The following is a 20,791-nucleotide window of genomic DNA, read 5'->3' as shown; positions in this document are numbered from 1 at the left end:
TTCTGGGAGGTGGGTCATAGAGGATCTGGCTTTGATTTATGTCGGAGAGTGTTTTGCCTATGTTCTCCTCTAGGAGTTTTATAGTTTCTGGTCTTACATTTAGATCTTTAATCCATTTTGAGTTTTTGTGTATGGTGTTAGAAAGTGTTCTAGTTTCATTCTTTTACAAGTGGTTGACCAGTTTTCCCAGCACCACTTGTTAAAGAGGTTGTCTTTTTTCCATTGTATATCCTTGCCTCCTTTGTCAAAGATAAGGTGTCCATATGTTTGTGGATTTATTTCTGGGCTTTCTATTCTGTTCCATTGATCTATATTTCTGTCTTTGTGCCAGTACCATACTGTCTTGATGACTGTGGCTTTGTAGTAGAGTCTGAAGTCAGGCAGGTTGATTCCTCCAGTTCCATTCTTCTTTCTCAAGATTACTTTGGCTATTCGAGGTTTTTTGTATTTCCATACAAATTGTGAAATTATTTGGTCTAGTTCTGTGAAAAAAATACCGTTGGTAGCTTGATAGGGATTGCATTGAATCTATAGACTGCTTTGGGTAGAATAGCCATTTTGACAATATTAATTCTTCCAATCCATGAACACGGTATGTTTCTCCATCTGTTTGTGTCCTCTTTGATTTCTTTCATCAGTGTTTTATAGTTTTCTATGAATAGGTCCTTTGTTTCTTTAGGTAGATATACTCCTAAGTATTTTATTCTTTTTGTTGCAATGGTGAATGGTATTGTTTCCTTTATTTCTCTGTCTGTTTTTTCATTGTTAGTATATAGGAATGCAAGGGATTTCTGTGTGTTAATTTTATATCCTGCAACTTTACTATATTCATTGATTAGCTCTAGTAATTTTCTGGTAGAATCTTTAGGGTTTTCTATGTAGAGGATCATGTCATCTGCAAACAGTGAGAGTTTTACTTCTTCTTTTCCTATCTGGATTCCTTTTACTTCTTTTTCTGCTCTGATTGCTGTGGCCAGAACTTCCAACACTATGTTGAATAGTAGTGGTGAGAGTGGGCACCCTTGTCTTGTTCCTGATTTCAGGGGAAATGCCTTCAATTTTTCACCATTGAGGGTGATGCTTGCTGTGGGTTTGTCATATATAGCTTTTATTATGTTGAGGTATGTTCCTTCTATTCCTGCTTTTTGGAGAGTTTTAATCATAAATGAGTGTTGAATTTTGTCAAAGGCTTTCTCTGCATCTATTGAGATAATCATATGGTTTTTATCTTTCAATTTGTTAATGTGTTGTATTACATTGATTGATTTGTGGATATTAAAGAATCCTTGCATTCCTGGGATAAAGCCCACTTGGTCATGGTGTATGATTTTTTTAATATGTTGTTGGATTCTGTTTGCTAGAATTTTGTTAAGGATTTTTGCATCTATGTTCATCAGTGATATTGGCCTGTAGTTTTCTTTTTTTGTGGCATCTTTGTCTGGTTTTGGAATTAGGGTGATGGTGGCCTCATAGAATGAGTTTGGAAGCTTACCTTCTTCTGCAATTTTCTGGAAGAGTTTGAGTAAGATAGGTGTTAGCTCTTCTCTAAATTTTTGGTAGAATTCAGCTGTGAAGCCATCTGGTCCTGGGCTTTTGTTTGCTGGAAGATTTTTGATGACAGTTTCGATTTCCTTGCTTGTGATGGGTCTGTTAAGATCTTCTATTTCTTCCTGGTTCAGTTTTGGAAAGTTATACTTTTCTAAGAATTTGTCCATTTCATCCAAGTTGTCCATTTTATTGGCATAGAGCTGCTGGTAGTAGTCTCTTATGATCCTTTGTATTTCAGTGTTGTCTGTTGTGATCTCTCCATTTTCATTTCTAATTTTGTTAATTTGGTTTTTCTCTCTTTGTTTCTTAATGAGTCTTGCTAATGGTTTGTCAATTTTGTTTATTTTTTCAAAAAACCAGCTTTTAGCTTTGTTGATTTTTGCTATGGTCTCTTTAGTTTCTTTTGCATTTATTTCTGCCCTGATTTTTAAGATTTCTTTCCTTCTGCTAACTCTGGGGTTCTTCATTTCTTCCTTCTCTAATTGCTTTAGGTGTAGAGTTAGGTTATTTATTTGGCTTTTTTCCTGTTTCTTGATGTAAGCCTGTAATGCTATGAACCTTCCCCTTAGCACTGCTTTTACAGTGTCCCATAGGTTTTGGGTTGTTGTGTTTTCATTTTCATTCATTTCTATACATATTTTGATTTCTTTTTTGATTTCTTCTATGATTTGTTGGTTATTCAGAAGCGTGTTATTTAGCCTCCATATGTTTGAAGTTTTAACAATTTTTTCCCTGTAATTGAGATCTAATCTTACTGCACTGTGGTCAGAAAAGATGACTGGAATGATTTCAATTTTTTTGAATTTTCCAAGACCAGATTTATGGCCCAGGATGTGATCTATTTTGGAGAATGTTCCGTGTGCACTTGAGAAAAAGGTGAAGTTGATTGTTTTGGGGTGAAATGTCCTATAGATATCAATTAGGTCTAGCTGGTCCATTGTGTCATTTAAGGTTTGTGTTTCCTTGTTAATTTTCTGTTTAGTTGATCTATCCATAGTTGTGAGTGGGGTATTAAAGTCTCCCACTATTATTGTGTTACTATTAATTTCCTCTTTCATACTCGTTAGCGTTTGCCGTACATATTGCGGTGCTCCTATGTTTGGTGCATATATATTTATAATTGTTATATCTTCTTTTTTGATTGATCCTTTGATCATTATGTAGTGTCCTTCTTTGTCTCTTTTCACTTCCTTTATTTGAAAGTCTATTTTATCTGATATGAGTATTGTGACTCCTGCTTTCTTTTGGTCTCCGTTTGCATGAAATATTTTTTTCCAGCCCTTCACTTTTAGTCTGTATGTGTCTCTTGTTTTGAGGTCGGTCTCTTGTAGACAGCATATATAGGGGTCTTGTTTTTGTATCCATTCAGCCAATCTTTGTCTTTTGGTTGGGGCATTCAACCCATTTACATTTAGGGTAATTATTGATAGGTGTGGTCCCGCTGCCACTTACTTTGTTGTTTTGGGTTCACGTTTATACAACCTTTCTGCATTTCCTGTCTAGAGAAGATCCTTTACCATTTGTTGAAAAGCTGGTTTGGTGGTGCTGAATTCTCTCAGCTTTTGCTTATCTGCAAAGCTTTTGAATTCTCCTTCATATCTGAATGAGATCCTTGCTGGATACAGTAATCTAGGTTGTAGGTTATTCTCTTTCATTACTTTCAGTACGTCCTGCCATTCCCTTCTGGCCTGGAGGGTTTCTATTGATAGATCAGCTGTTATCCTTATGGGAATCCCTTTGTGTGTTATTTCTTGTTTCTCCCTTGCTGCTTTTAATATTTGTTCTTTGTGTTTGATCTTTGTTAATTTGATTAATATGTGTCTTGGGGTGTTTCGCCTTGGGTTTATCCTGTTTGGGACTCTCTGGGTTTCTTGGATTTGGGTGGCTATTTCCTTCCCCATTTTAGGGAAGTTTTCAGCTATTATCTCCTCGAGTATTTTCTCATGGCCTTTCTTTTTGTCTTCTTCTTCTGGAACTCCTATGATTCGAATGTTGGGGCGTTTCACAGTGTCCCAGAAGTCCCTGAGGTTGTCCTCATTTCTTTTGATCCTTTTTTCTTTTTTCCTCTCTGCTTCATTTATTTCCACCATTTTATCTTCTACCTCACTTATCCTATCTTCTGCCTCCGTTATTCTACTCTTGGTTCCCTCCAAAGTGTTTTTGATCTCATTCATTGCATTATTCATTTGTAATTGACTCTTTTTTATTTCTTCTAGGTCTTTATTAAACAGTTCTTGAATCTTTTTAATCTTTGTTTCCAGGCTATTTATCTGTAACTCCATTTTGTTTTCAAGATTTTGGATCATTTTTATTATCATTATTCTAAATTCTTTTTCAGGTAGATTCCCTGTCTCCTCCTCTTTTGTTTGACTTGGTGGGCATTTTTCATGTTCCTTTACCTGTTGGGTATTTCTTTGCCTTTTCATCTTGTTTAGATTGCTGTATCTGGAGTGGGCTTTCTGTATTCTGGAGGTCTGTGGTTCCTTTTTGTTGTGGAGGATTAACCCAGTGGGTGGGGTTAGACGATTGGCTTGTCAAGGTTTCCTGGTTAGGGAAGCTTGCGTCAGTGTTCTGGTGCGTGGAACTTGATTTCTTCTCTTTGGAGAGCAATGGAGTGCCCAGTAATGAGTTTTGAGATGGGTCTATGTGTTAGGTGTGACCTTGGGCAGCCTGTATGTTGATGTTCAGGGCTATGTTCCTGCGTTGCTGGAGAATTTGCGTGGTATGTCTTGCTCTAAAACTTATTGGCTCTTGTGTGGTGGTTGGTTTCAGTGTAGGTATGGAGGCTTTTGGACAGTCACTTATTACTTAAAGTTCCTTGTAGTCAGGAGTTTTCTGGTGTTCTCAGGTTTTGGGCTTAAGTCTCCTGCCTCTGGATTTCAGTTTTATTCTTCCTGTAGTTTCAGGACTTCTCCAACTATACAGCCCTGATAAGAAAACTTCTAGGTTAATGGCTAAAAGATTCTCCCCCGTTAGGGACACCCAGAGAGGTTCACAGAGTCACATGAAGAAGAGGAGAGGGAGGAGGGAGATAGAGATGAACAGGAGGAGAAAAAGGGGGACTCAAGAGGAGAGAGACAGATCTATGCAGCTGTCTGTTCCCAGAGTGTTCTCCGTAGCCCAGACACCTACAAAGATTCACAGAATTGGATTGGGAAGAGAAGGGGAAAGGAGGAAATAGAGGTGTTCTGAGGTAGTAAACAGAGAGTCAAGATTGGGAGAGAATAATCTTCGGTTTAAAAATAGGGCTTCTCTTCTTTTTTTTTTTTTTTGTAAGGTTATAGTGTATTGAAAATGAAAATTAAGGAGTAGTAGAGGAGTACTAGAGGACTTTAAAAGAAATAGGAGAAAAAGAAAAATAGAAAATAGAAGAGAAAAAGGAAAGAAAAAAAAGAAAGAAAAAGAAAAAAAAAAGAAAAAAAATTTTTTTTTCTTCCCCCCCCCCCCCCCCATTAAAAAATCGTAAAAGTCTATGGAAATGAAAGTTAAGGAGTAATGGGGGAGTAATAGGGGATTTTAAAGGAAAATAAAAGAGAAAAAATAAAAAAGAAAAAAAAAAAAAAAAAGAGAAGTAAAATTATATCTAGGAGTTTCTCTGGAGCTGTTGCGGTCAGTGTGGGTTCGGCTCAGTTTAAGATAGCTCCTCGTTCCAGCTTACGCTTCTCGATATCTACAGGCTCCTCCGGTGTAGTCAATGTTTCCTAGAGGGATTTTAATCTGTTGCACCAGTCCCTTCTGAAGCGGTTCCCTTTGTTTATTTGGCTTCTGTTTGCCGGTCTCTTCAGAGCCTCATTTCCGCCCTGACACAGGCGGGCGGAGGTGGACTCTTATTCAGGTAGCTAGTTCCGTCGCTCCGCGGGGAGGGGCTGACGCTGCCGGGAGGGGCTGTCGCTGTGGGGACAGGCTTGCGCCACGGGGATGGGCTGGCGCTGCCAGGAGGGGCTGACGCTGCTCTCTCCTCTGCGCTGCTCAGGCTCCCAGCTGTTCTATATGGAGCGCGCCCCGCGCTGCGCGAGGTTCCAGCCCTCGGGTGTTCCACAAAAGCGCGGAAGGAAAAGCTGCGCCTGCTCTCTGTGCCTTCCCCGTCAGAGCGGTCCAGGCAGCCAGGGGCTTGGTGGGCGCACTCTCCCCAGGTGTGGCGTGCCCCCTCCCTTCCGCGGACCCAGTCTCAGTTTCCGCGGGCGCCAGTCGGGTGCGCGCGCCTTCTGCCCTCCGCGTCCCCAGCCCCAGTCCCCGCCCGCGCCGGTCGGGTGCCTGCGCCCTGTGTCTCGCCGCGACCTTCCCCTCCCCCCTGCCTCCTGCCTCCGGCGGAGCTGGGCCGGTCCGCAGCCTGCGAGCTCCTCTCTGGACCCTCTCGGTCTCTTTGTTCTGCGAACGGATGGCAGTGTGTTCCGGCCGGTTAATTTACTCTCTCTCTTTTGGTCTCCCACAGTTCAAGTTGGCAACTCACAGAAGCTCCCTCCGATTGTCCTCAGGGCACTCAGGCCCAGACCCTACCCCAAGCAATGCCGCCTAAGACTCCCTTCCCGGGACGGATCTCCGTCCTTAGCTCTTTTGTCTCACTTTTTATCTTTTATCCTACCTCCTTTCAAAGACAATGGGCTGCTTTTCTGGGCGCCTGATGACCTCAGCTAGCGATCAAAAGTTGTTTTGCGAAGTTTGCTCTGCGTTCAGTTATTCTTTTGATGAATTTGTAGGAGAGAAAGTGGTCTCCCCGTCCTACTCCTCCGCCATCTTGGCTCCTCCCCCCTGTTTTTACTTCTTGTTTGTGCATGTGTGTTTTGGTTATATATGATTACAATGTACATGGTAAAATTCAGAATTTATGTTAAATGTTCAAGGGGAGTGGTGCCAAGTACCTATTCTATTGTTTTTACATCTTGTCCTTTCCTTCAGTGTTTACAAACCAAGTTTCTCTCATTTTTATTTTTTTAAGTAACATTTATGCCTTATCCATTATTTGTCTCAGAAATGTCAAATAACTTACTGCTTAGTATTTTTTATCTATAATTTTGGTGGGTAAGCTTTAGTAACCATATCTTCTGACTATAATATTTGATATTTGATGCATAATTCCATTATACTCCAAGCTCCCTAAGAGAACAGATTACATCATTATCTTTGATGTCTGATCACACCTGAGTGCTACATGAAAGTATCCATATATTTTCAAAAGCAGTAAATTGCCTTATTACTACCTCATGTTTTCTTAGAACTCTATGTGGGAAACAATTAGAAATAAATTTTAATTTCTTAAAAATATAAAATTATTGTTTTTAATAGCACAAATTTTTCAAATATGTAAACTATTCTTTGGCAGAGAGTAAGAAAGTTTTCATGCCACCATAGAATCATTTCATAAGTGAAACAATAATTTACTTAATATAACCCCAGTGATTTAGAAATAGTCACATAGTTTCCAAGAGTGTTGGAAAATCTGGTACAATAAAAGCTTCCATCCCACTCTCTCACACTATATCTTTAAAGAGATAGTGGAATGCTATACAGAGTACCTCCAACCCAGTCTCTTATCAGTATTGTAGAAAAAATTACAGAAAACAAAGAAACAAAAATAATTGTCATTTTCTTTAAAAAAGTGACAAGAGAAATACTCCTCAGAATTAGTTTTAACATTCTGGGCTAAAAGCAAACAGAGGAACTCTCAGAGAAGATGGAATGAAGGGTTGGAAAATAATATTTGTTCATATTCCACAGGGTTAGCTGAGTGAAAAAAGGCCTCTCAGTGCCTGAGAAATATAAAGAAAGGACAAAGGACTGTACATGAGAAAGGATTATTACACTACAATGTCTGTGGAAGATGATGTAGGTGCATAATCCACTTTTCTTTCTTCCATGTTATTGTGGTCCCAAATTCTCTCCCATGTCCCTCTGTCTTTCATGTGCTAATGGTAAAAAAAATAAAAATAAAAAATATATTTGTCTACGACTGTCTCATTTAAGTTGGCATGTACCCAGTTCTGACCAAGAAGACATGAGGGAATATCTGCTTTGGGAGCTCTTCTACACCCAAGGAAGAAGCAGTGCTGTTTTTTTTTTTTTTTTTTTTTTTAACTGACTACCATGTTCCTATTTAGGATCCCTGAAACTTCAGTAGCTGTCTTGTAACCACAGGGCAATTAGCTTGAAAAGCACACATTAATGATAACATCACACAATAAAGAGGTAGGAGGAACCCAGGTGGTTAATGATACTGTTGAGTCAATAAATCAACCAAGGGCTATCCTAAATCTAGGTTTTCAGAGATGATATATAAATCCCTTCATAATTTAGGCTGTACACAGCTTTTCTATTACTTTCTCTAGTTGAGTGGACATCATTATTCAGTGAGAATTCAAAGAAACCTCTTTAACAGGGATAGGCTAGAAGATTGGGAAGATATTATGTATAATTAAATCCAGCTTTTGAACTCAATAATTTAGAGATAAGATTAACAAACACTGGAAACTTAGAGAGTTTAAAAAAATGAGATAGAGAACAGCAAAGAGAATAAAGATGCAGAATGCTTTGTATTATTTTGACGTTGTGAATTATATGAGTCAAGAACACAGTGAGAGTTAAATCAATGTGTGTTGTTTCCAGGAAAGGTTGTACTGAACAAAATAAGCCACTCCAAGTTGCTCTTCCAAACTCCCAGGCTAATTACAGTATAATGGAATAATCATTTGTAACTGAAGGAGTCAGTAATTAAAGGTGATGCCATACATAAACCTACACTTGAAGACAGGTCTATAGAGGAATTTGGAAAGAAGTTGAACCTAGACAAAATTAATTAATGAGAATAAAAGAATTTGAGTCACAGTTAAAAGAGTTCATACGGATTTATACACTTGAATGTGGCTCTGATTCACTAATTTCAGTTAAAATAGTTCAGACCATGAAACACATACCTATACATCCATGTTGTCTTGCCTATTTGCATCTGTAACTCTTGATTGAAAAATGGTAGGTGATAACTCTCCTAAGACTTTTGGTAAGCCGGCCTAAGATAGGCAGATGCCATTTTCTTATATAATTATCTATGAACCTAAATCCAAGATTGTTAGACAACCCAGAGAAGTTTGTAGTAGTGTTAAATGGGAAATATGCACATATATATTTAGATAGCATATTTAGATAGCTTATAGATAGATAAAAAGAAATATAGCTAGTGCTACATAGATATCCACTTCAATTTCATTGATATAGGTAAGAAAATGCATTGGTAAAATTTCTGAAATAATTAATACAAATTTATAAGACTAAGGAGGTTTCCATTGTACTGCATTGTGTACAGTGCTCAATCACCCATTGAGTATAAAGAGAAGTAGACAATGTCCTTAGCATTTTCCCACATACAGATGAATGCAGAGGTCAACCCAACTGAGTACTACCATCATGTTCAAGACCAAGACTGTTTCAAAATTAAATTAACAGACCAAAATACACTTTCAGCATTTCCTTTTATTCCTCAACATATAAAAATGAAATAAAATAGTGTTTAAGATGTCCAAAGGAAAATTATAGCAGATCAATACACAAATTCAGGAGAATGACTATTGGAGCTATTAAAATGTCTCCACGTTTTTTCTGAGTTTTCTTCTAATGAAGAGGAATACAAAAGAAGGTACTGAGGGAGTATCTTTCATTAGTCAGTCTTGGTCCCTGTTGGCTTTTACTTTGATTCTGATTTTAATTTCTCAGCCATGACTAGTTTCACCAACAGCAGGGATCCAGGTTGGTGATGGGAAAGGTATTATTAACTATTAAATACTGCCAATTACTCTTACGTGAATTCAGCTTCTGAGACTTCAGCTTCATTCCTCCTCTGGCTCCTGACAGATGAACTACTTTAATAGAGAACAAAGACAACACATTTTTTCCCCTCAATACTGACATGGGGTCATGGATTCACAAATAATCCTACAGATTATTCTGCCATTCCTTCTCTACAAGTCAAAAGTCTATCCTACACAGAAAAATGGTACACATAGTACTGGTAATGTAGTCAATTTCCACCATTTCACACAATATAGGAGATTTCGCCTCTCTCTCTAATTAGCCATCTCACATAATTCTATTGAATATGAGTTCTAGCTAGAATCTGCCTGCCAATGCAGGAGATGCAGGAAACCAAGAGATGCATGTTCAATCCCCAAGTTGGGGAGATCTCCTGGAGGAGGAAATGGCAACCCAATCCACTCTAGTATTCTTGTCTGCAAATTTCCATGGACAAAGGAGCCTGGAGAGCTACAGTCCAGGGGGCTGCAAAAGAGTTGGACATGACTGAGCAACTGAGGACAAAAAGCACATCATAATACCTCAAGCCCCACCCCCCCCCCCCCAAATATTTTCCCTGAATTTTCAAGTCCAACTCCATCCCTAAAATATTTCTTAATTTTACTGTTTTTCTAATATTTACCATGCTTTAGCATCAATTGATCCCCTCTTTTGCAATATTATTGTAACAATTTTATACTCATGGTGAAATGTATTTTTGTATAGTTTAGTGTGATGATTTTAGTTTAATAGAAAGCTTGGAAACAAACCTTAGAACCAAAATTGTAAACTAGTTTCTCTCCTGTCCTCAGTTACAACTTTCATCAGACTGAAAAACTAAATGGTTTATTAAAACAATTTGATATTAAAAATACAGATCAACTGACAAAGGTTACTATGAAGGGGATTTATTCTCTAGTTTTATATTCTGAAAGACCTTGAAGGTAAATCAAACATATCTTCCACAACATCAATTGTTAAAATAGTGTTTCCTCTGCTACTTTCTTCCTTAAATCCGTAGTTATTCTATAATTTTCTCCTCCATCACATATACATTTCATTTTATTCCCAGTCCATACTACATTATTCTCATTCCCCCTCCTTTTACTTAGTACTTGGTTATATAATAGACTGTCTATATGAAGTAAACCATTTTAAAGCATTTGTAGTAGAAAGAGAATTGGACTGTAAACAAAAAGATCATTTTTAATGAGGCAAAATATTGGTCTGATTATTCTATTCACAACAGTATTATAAGCATTGGAAAGATTAGTGGTTACTTTTGAGGCAACATGAAAAAGAGAATTTCACATACTCAGAAAGTATTAAAGCCCTTTATATGTTTGACATTATTTAATCCTCACAATAGCCGTTTACTGGATTATCATTATTCATATTTTTAAGATAAGAAAATAAAGATACAAAGAGACATCCAACATTACTCAGCTAGTAACTGGTATAGCTAGGATTTGATCCTAGGGAGAGCAACTTTAGATTAAACTCTTAATCATTAAACAAGCCAAGTTCTTATAACTACCACCAGAAAAACTATTTTTGATACTGGTTGGACTATGGTCTCTATGCTACCTTCAAACACTTATGACAGGATAGAAATAGTTTTAGAAACTTCTTCAAGAAACCATGGGAAGAGAACACTGCTAAAATTTGAAATTAATAAGAAAATCTCAAGAAATATCTCCAGAAAAATAGCCTGAATTAATTAGTCAGTGTCAATACTGCAAGAATGAAAACAAAGTTTATAAACAATCTTTTTCTGGCAAATTTAGATTGGAGCCTGGTCCAAGTCATATTGATTTTTCTAGAGAAAATTACTAATCTATATTCAACAAATGAAGAAATTTTTTAAAAAATCAGAAATTTTAGAATGACTATATTGTAATAATTTTTATATAAAAGGGGAATAGGAGGTTGAGAAAAGTAACATCAAAAGTACAGTCAGGTAAAAAGTATATTTTTCAATGTGGCCTGTGAGAGGTAAAGCAAATTTCCATCCTTTTCTATACCTATTAAGGTCAAGCTCTTAAGAGTCAGGTCAAACTTTTAAGACATTCTGATATTTTCTTAACTGAAGTTATAACAATTAGGAAAAGGCAGGAGAAAGTTCACTGGTGGTGCTTGTCCCCTTAAGTAGATCATGCAGAGTCATTCTAACCTCAACTATTCAAATTACCCTGGATTTGCCCAAAAATAGAAGAAAAAAGAGAAAAAGAAAAACCTGCTGTTCTTTCCCTAGACAGTATCATATTAACCCTAGCCAAATTTCTGATATTAAGAGAAAAATATCAGAATATTTTTAAAACTGTTCTATGATAAACAAGATTATATTTATAAACGTAAAGAGCTTTTCCTTCTCTGATTTTTAAAATCCATGACTGAAAAAACAGCAATCGAGACACACAGCAAACTCCAACAAACAAACAAAAAATTCCAAAGAGCCTTTTGTGATAAATGATACATGACAAAATACATTTAAACAGTTACTAGGCCCAGAGGAATCCAGCAGAGAATAAACACAACAATGTGGGGGTTTTCTACTCCTAAGTCCTTTGAGAAAAATGACAAAATATGGTCCTTTCATGTCATGACAGGGAGAAATAGGAAGCTTGAGAAGATAAAATATGTCGCTGTTCAGAAGGGGAGATGGTGGTGTCACAAACATCATATTTCAGATTGGCAGTTCTATTTGAAAAGAGTCTCTGAATCTTTTGTTTTTAAGAATGGGGAATGATAAGAGTGGTAGAAAGGGGAGAAACACAATAGCTTCATCTCTTAACATTCTTGACAGACAAGACTGTATAAAGGCTACTTCTGAATTCATTTAGCACACCCAGGAAGAACACGCATGCAACTATACTTCTCAACAGAATGCCAGAAAAATGTTGTTAGCACATTTGTATATTTCCAATTCTTCCTTACTACCCTTATTCAACCCCAAACAAATCAATTTAAGTACAACTTCTCTTACTAATGACTTTCGAAGCATTGCTGCAGTCAGATTTGAGTCAAGTAACCATCTGCTGCAAATACAAATAGAGCTACATTCAAGAATTATATTACACAGGCTTCCTAGTAAAGCTCTTACGTGCAAGCTGTTCTTGTCAAAATCAGAACCATTGTGATGATGCATCTTAATATTCAATCAGACTTTAAGTAAAGAGTGACAAAAGTCCACATATGGATGACAGCTGTTTCTTCAGTAAATATTTTCCCATTTATTGAATGGAGGCTTATGGCAGTTTAGGCTATGTTCCATCAGACATTTCAGCCTGAACTGCCTGGAGACGATTAAAACAATAACGATAACGAGGATAAGATTTTTGTTTTTAAATCTTCGTTACAATTTATATCTGAAAAAAGCACCCACCAGCTCCTCCAACTAAAGTTGTACTCTATGCCATTATTTTGAGAATATCCTTTCCCAATAGTTACTGGTAAAAATGCTGATTTTATAGAACTTTATATAATACCATAGTGTTTGTAAAATTAAAGTATAATTCCTGTACTAAGTTTTTAATTACATGAACAAAGTTATTGGGAATTTAAACATATTTACCTATAATTTGATAAATTATGAAATATTAAAAAAAGAGGAATTAGTCTATTATCTAAAAGAAGTTCAGATAAAATAAGGCCTCTTTTTAACCAATAAAGCAGCTTGCAAAACTGGATAGTCAAAGAAAAAGTGAAGATAGATTCTGATGATTAATTCAGTAACTCCATAATACCACAATGTTTATACATCAATAGTTAGAGGAAAAAAAATGGTTTCAGTTAACAAAGACAAACTTCATGTCCTACTAATATCCTCAAACATGTACTATGTTCCTTTAATAAATCCTAAATGTTGTGCTGGACCTAAATTTGTTAATAGTCCATTTTTCAGGTAGAATTTTTGAAGTTTGCTAACGACAAGGTCCACTACTAAGTAACTTAGGTCTATCTTTAACCTAAAACAATGCTGAGGATCTTCTCTGGTGACATCAAAATGATTATTAGGAGAGTAGTGGGTTGACTGTGTCTTAGGCAAGCCCTGCAACAATGATATATTAAGGAAATGGTATGCTTCAGCTTCACAGTAGATTACAACTTCTTTTTTCCTTCCTGTAATGCAACTGTTCAAATCAACATTATAAACACTTTTGAGCCTGTTGTCTTATATTCTACAACTCTTTTCAGACTGTTTTTTAAGGGAAATTATTTCAGATCAAACACTATACAGAATTTCTTACCCTGCCATTGGATCCACTGCTATTGCCTTCGGATTATGAAGTTCCAGGTCAATCAGGGTGACACACACAGACCCGTTGTAATCACACACAAAGATCCGGTCACTGACATGGTCCACAAAATAGAGATTCCTGGTGAGCCAGTCAATTGCCATTTGTTGCACATCTGAAACACACATACACACAATCATTGAATTGCATGTGCAAATCTAATATCATAAACCTGAGTACGTAAGTCTGTCCAAACCACAACAGAAGATATTTCAAAAGTACAGTAGCTTTACAATAGAAAAATCCCTGCAAGGATAATTTCTATGCCAAAATAAGTGATTATTCTGTAAAATAATGACTATCTCTTGATACTTTTCTTCCTGCTATCTAAGCACTGAGGGTGAGCTAGACAAAAGGGCTAAGAGTTTCTAAATCCTAAAGAACAGGTATTTACAATAAAATATTTCACTAGTTTTTGCATTTATTCAAATAGTTCATCTAACCCAATGGCCATAACTGGTTCAATGACACAGCCAAATGTTTTAGTAATAACAGGAATAAATACTTTTTGTGAACTAAAGTAAACTCTTATTTTCAGATCCTCTTCTAACTGGAAATAACACAAAAGGAGAGGTGATATGTTTTTCTGATGGCATATGTAGACACTGTAAAGTAAGATTGTTCAAAGATCAATTAATTCTCTAGAAGAGGGCTGTTTCTCTAGAAGAGTAATTTGTTTTATGATGGAAATATTCTATATCTATGCTGTACAATAAAATACTGACTAGTCAACTGTGTCTAGTGAGCACTTAATTTGTGGCTAGTGTGACTGCAAACTGAATCTTCATTGCATTCTGTTTTAATTAATTCAAATTTGAAAAAAAGTAGAAAGCCAGTGACTCACATGGATAGTACAGATCTAGAAGAATGTATCTGTTTTTAACTTGAGTATTTTCTATTTGATCAGAACCGCACACTGTGAAATTTCATGCTAACCTGTTGATATTTATCCCAATGGATAACCCTAAAAGTTATGGTTTCTTATTCTCTGAGGCACTGACCATTTTTATACCTAACTATGAATCTCATTTAAACATTTCTTTAAGATGCCTGTAAGTATGAAATTCCACTAATGATCTTAGATCATCAATACTGGTTCTCCAATAATGCCATAAATAAATTTCTGATTCACATGCATTCCTTATGACAGCTATATTTGTATCTATTGCAAATTATAATTTGATAGTTTTATATATATATATAGTTATAGTTATATATATATATATTTCTTTTTTTTTTTCCAAACCATGGTAGAGAAGACAGCAATTGTGTGGAAATCTCTAAAAATTCCTACAAGGACAAGCAGTAAGTGAATACTGCAATTCACTGGATACAGATTTTTTAGGCCATCAATTACAGTTTCATTTCTGAATTACATGGTTTTTATGGAAACATAAGCATTTAATTACTCCACAAACTACATGAACTGTTTCAGCAGCCAGGATATTTACAAATCTAAACTATTTCTTCTGTCTCCAGAAATGTGGAAATGTAAACTTAGCTTTGTTTTTATTCCCTTTGCATTATTACATTATTTATAGAATAGAACCCACTGTTTCAAATGTCATTTCAAATACCTAGTGTTCAGATAAAGTATGTGCCGAACTCCATTCAATAACCCATCTCTCATGCTAGGCCTGCAGTTGGTTTAGTCTATGCAATTGTAAATTCAGACAAAAGAGCTGTTTGACAGCATTCACACCTTTCTTCAATTCTGGATCACTGCAGAAAGATTCTCTGCTACTGAAACAATAGGTATTGTTAACAGCATCCTAGTTTGAAGCAGCAAGGTCTCACTAAAAAAACCTAATAATTAGCCTAACAGTAACTGTGGGAATTGATTTTGTTTCCTTTTTCTAAACTTGAAGTTTCTATCTGCTTTTAATATGATTTTTATTAAGACTGGAGAATTAATGCAATTAAACAGAGTTCAAGTAAGTAAATCAGTGGATGAATGGATAGACAGATATAGAGAGGTAAATAAAATTGGGTAAAATGTTTTTAACTTTTTAGGAGATTTTTGACATTATAAAAATGTCTCTAAAATTTTAATAAGATCCTTATTACTTTATTGTTACTAGAAAAAAATTAAATATGTCCCTGCTATAATCTTTCTCTAGTTGCTTTTTATTCATTCTTCAACTAAAAGTTACTAGGATTTTGCCCTCCCTGTTCTTTCGAAACAGTGGCCTTATAGTCATTCAGAATTTCTTATACGCCAAAAGTGAAGTTTACTCTTGTGTTCCTATCTACAACATCTGTAGGTACTGACTACTTACTTATGAATCATAAAATAATCTAAATATCAATAATGGTAAACATTTAAATTACAGTGAAAAAAATACTGAAATTTTTCAAAACTTATAAAGTAACATATAAATATAAGTAACTTAATATTTTTAAAGGGCAATATATGTTGGATATAAAAACTTATACAAACAAAATAAAAAGTTGTATCCAGGAGAAATTAACTTTAAAATTTGAGGGAAAAGGTTAAAAATAATGAGTAATTATGATAATCTATAATTGAATTAAAAATGTTACATCAGCTTTTTCTTATCATCACGTTATAAGACAACTAATTAATTATCAGAATCGGTGAATGTAGAACTTAACCCTTTTGATTCACTATAATGTAATATATGCTAACTATTGTGGACTAAATTGCTTTCCTCCCAAATTCATATGTTAAAGCCTTAATGCCCAGCATGGTAAATGTGAATATATTTGGAAATAAAATCTTTAAAGAGAATATTACATTAAAATGAGGCCATTTAGTGTAAGCCCTAAACCGAACTTTCTAGTGTCCTTATAAAAAGAGATTCGGGCATACAGAGACAATTCTGGGACTACTTGCAAATAGAGAAAAGGTCATCAGCAACCCAAAGAAAGAGATCTCAGAAAGTCCAACCCTGTTGCATCGTGAGTTTGGACTTCTAGCCTGCAGAATATGAGAAAATAGATTTCTTTCTTTTTTTGAGCCACTCAATTTGTGGACTTTTTTTTAAATATATATTAAACTTTGTATTTTGTATTGGGGTATAGCTGATTAATAAATAATGTTGTAATAGTTTCAGGTGAACCGTGAAGGGACTCAGCCGTGCACATACATATTTCCTTTCTCCGCCAAACTCCCCTCTCATCTAGGCTGCTAAATAATATTGAGCAGTGGTCCATGTGCTATCCAATCAGTCCTTGTTGGTTACCCATTTTAAATATAGCAGGGTGTGCAGTCTGTGATATTTTTTATGGCAACTCAAGCAAAATAATACTGCTGCTGCAGCTAAGTCACTTCAGTCGTGTCCGACTCTTTGCAACCCCATAGAGGGCAGCCCACCAGGCTCCCCCTTCCCTGGGATTCTCCAGGCAAGAACACTGGAAAATTCAATAGAGTAGTTTATGCCACAAAATACTTGAGAACAACAGTCAAAATCTTTCTAAGAAAAATACAAAAGAAATGTCTGCATGTGCTTTTAATGTCAGACCAGACCACTTTCTAACAGACTCTTTCAAAGACTGGTTAGTTCCCCTGGTGAATATACTTTTCTTTAATTTACAATTTAATATTTTAAGTGCTAGTCTCTAGGAATTTAAATATTAATGTGTATGTTGACAAATTAAAAATAAGTTTTATTCAATAGAGATGCAAATGATATCCATCAGGTTGTAAATATAGCCCACAGTTTTACTGTCCAGTATGACATTAAATGGAGAAGGAAATGGCAACCCACTCCAGTGTTCTTGCCTGGAGAATCCCAGGGATGGGGGAGCCTGGTGGGCTGCCGTCCATGGGGTCGCACAGAGTTAGACATGACTGAAGCGACTTAGCAGTAGCAGCAGCACCATGACATTATAGAGTTTTATATCTAACCTTACTATTTTATATCAGAATTATTTTTTTCCTTTCACTGATTGCAAACACTTCAGTCTATTATGTCTGCTTTTGAGCCAGATTTACCATCTTACTGTTTCTCTTAATAATGAGCTAAATAATTCATAGCATATGTGCATTATATATTTGTATGAGTCATGTTTTTAACTTTTTAAAAATGAGAGGTTGGCACATATGAATCTTGATATCTTTATTTGCCATATTATTTTCAACTAGCAAGAGGCAAGAGATGTAAATGTCCACAAAGATCAGAAAAAAATCATAAATAGGCAAAACGTGTTAGGAGAGACTACTAAAAACCTAGATGATGGCTCAAAAGTACTCATCTACCTAAAAAAGCAGCCTGAATTTCAGCTGATTGCTTTGATATAGAAATGTTTTATTGTGTGAAAGAAGCCAAAAATAAGAATTTCTGAATTTCATTTGAAATCTCCCAATTTTTAAATATGATAAGCTAATTTTTAAAAATTCTAAAGCACTCTGTATATCAAACAAAACCTGTGTGCAACAAACTGGGTCAAAGACCTCCACCGCAACTATGCTAAAGTAATGCAAATAGTGACTATCATTTTGTTTCAGCCTAACCTAAATACACAGCAAAGCCAGAGATGAAGGGCAGCAGAGATATCCATGGTGTGTGCATGCTAAGTCACTTCAATTGTGTCCTACTCTTTGTGACCCTATGGACTGTAGCCCACCAGTCTCCTCTGTCCTTGAGATTATCCAGACAAGAATACTGGAGTGGGTTGCCATTAATTCTCCAGGGGAATCTTCCTGAACCAGGGATCAAACGCACATCACTTATGACTCCTGCATTGGCAAGAGGGTTCTTTACCACTAGCACATCCTGGGATCCAAGGGATTATTTTAAATGTGATTTTTAAATTTTTATAATGTAGTAAATGTACACAATTTAAGATACACCACCTTAAGGCTTACAATGAAAAACAGCAATGTTCACTTTTCTCTCTACTGTCTTCTGATTGTCTTAACTATTTCAATTATATTTATTAACACTTCCATAATTCTATATGATGTCCCTACTATAATTTTAAAGCTTTTAAAGTTTATATATTATCTGTTAACTTTCTATTGTACATAATTAGAAGCTAATTTCTTACAACCCTCCACACACACACAGACACTTTCTCTCCCCTCATCTTCTCACAACCTTAATTTTTAGTTAAATTAATACTCAAGGTTTATATAATTATGATGATGTACATTTCTGTTGACAGTTGAAGAAAGTAGTTTAATATGATTACACTTTATTCTTGTGTTTTTTTAGCATTCCAGTATTTTTTCTCTTTGTTGCAATTAATAATCACATAATTCTAAAACACACACACACACATAACTCTGAGAATACAAACTGGTGCAGTCAGTATGGATAACATTATAAAATGTCCTAAAAAATCTAAAAACAAAGTTATCATATAATACAGCAATCTCACTCCTGGGCATATGTATATAGAAGTAATGAAAACTCTAATTTGAAAAGATATATGTGGCCCAATGTTCAGTGCAACATTATTTACATATCCAAGATATGGAAGCAAGCTAAATGTCCATCAACAGATGGATGGATAAAGATGTGGTATATTTGTGTGCATGCACACACACACAATGGCATATGACTCAGCTATGAAAAAAAAAAAAGAATGAAATAATGCCATCTGCAGCAACATGGATGGAACTCAGTTCAGTTCAGTCACTCAGTCATGTCCGACTCTTTGCAACCCCATGAATCGCAGCACACCAGGTCTCCCTGTCTGTCATCAACTCCCGGAGTTTACTCAAACTCATGTCCATCGAGTCGGTGATGCCATCTAGCCATCTCATCCTCTGTTGTTCACTTCTCCTCCCGCCCCCAATCCCTCCCAGCATCAGGGACTTTTCCAATGAATCAACTCTTCACAAGAGGTGGCCAAAGTACTGGAGTTTCAGCTTCACCATCAGTCCTTCCAATCAACACCCAGGACTGGTTGTATATCCTTTAGGATGGATTGGTTGGATATCCTTTAGGATGGACTGGTTGGATCTCCTTGCAGTCCAAGGGACTCACAAGAGTCTTCTCCAACACCACAATTCAAAAGCATAAATTTTTCGGCACTCAGCTTTCTTCACAGTCCAACTCTCACATCCATACATGACCACTGGAAAAACCATAGCCTTGACTAGACGGACCTTTGTTGGCAAAGAGGTTATCAAACTAACTGAAGTAAGTCAGAGAAAGACAAATGTCATGGTATCACTTATATGTGGAGTAGAAGAAAAAGATACCAATAAACTTATTTACACAGAATATTGATATTTCTCCTGGAAATCTTGATTCCAGCTTGTGCTTCTTCCAGCCCAGCATTTCTCATGATGTACTCTGCATATAAGTTAAATAAGCAGGGTGACAATATACAGCCTAGACATACTCCTTTTCCTAACTGGAACCAGTCTGTTGTTCCATGTCCAGTTCTAAATGTTGCTTCCTGACCTACATACAGGTTTCTCAAGAGGTAGGTCAGGTGGTCTGGTATTCCCATCTTTTTCAGATTTTTCCACAGTTTATTCTGATCTACATAGTCAAAGGCTTTGGCATAGTCAATAAAGCAGAAATAATGTTTTACTGGAACTCTCTTGCTTTTTTGATGATCCAGCGGATGTTGGCAATTTAATTCTGGTTCCTCTGCCTTTTCTAAAACCAGCTTGAACATCTGGAAGTTCACGGTTCACATGTTGCCGAAGCCCAGCTTGGAGAATTTTGAGCATTACTTTACTAGCATGTGAGACGAGAGCAATTGTGTGGTAGTTTGAGCATTCTTTAGGATTGCCTTTCTTAGGGATTGGAATGAAAACTGACCTTTTCCAGTCCTGTGGCCATTGCTGAGTTTTCCATATTTGCTGGCATATTGAGTGCAGCACTTTCACAGCATCATCTTTCAGGATTTGAAACAGCTCAACTGGAATTCCATCACCTCCACTAGCTTTGTTTGTAGTGATGCTTTCTAAGGCCCACTTGACTTTGCATTCCAAGATGTCTGGCTCTAGGTGAGTGATCACACCATCGTGATTATCTGGGTTGTGAAGATCTTTTTTGTATAGTTCTTCTGTGTATTCTTGCCACCTCTTCTTAATATCTTCTGCTTCTGTTAGGTCCATACAATTTCTGTCCTTTATTGAACTCATCTTTGCATGAAATGTTCTCTTGGTATCTCTAATTTTTTGAAGAGATCTCTAATCTTTCCCATTCTGTTGTTTTCTTCTATTTCTTTGCATTGATCAC

At 36.2% G+C, this 20,791-nt stretch overlaps 1 protein-coding gene across 1 annotated transcript in view; it reads right to left on the bottom strand.

Annotated features, from left to right (window-relative positions):
• The window catches only part of LRP1B (LDL receptor related protein 1B), a 1,867,078-nt gene that overhangs the window by 1,077,663 nt on the left and 768,624 nt on the right, over positions 1-20,791 (bottom strand). Inside the window, exon 7 of the mRNA XM_061135390.1 lies at positions 13,575-13,737. Within this exon, the coding sequence (XP_060991373.1) occupies positions 13,575-13,737 (163 nt within the window). The remainder of the gene's footprint in view (positions 1-13,574; positions 13,738-20,791) is intronic.

The sequence above is a fragment of the Dama dama genome, chromosome 33 (assembly GCF_033118175.1).
Source record: "Dama dama isolate Ldn47 chromosome 33, ASM3311817v1, whole genome shotgun sequence".
NCBI lineage: Eukaryota > Metazoa > Chordata > Mammalia > Artiodactyla > Cervidae > Dama > Dama dama.
Note: the sequence above shows the minus strand (reverse complement) of the source record. Positions and strands in the feature narration are given on the sequence as shown.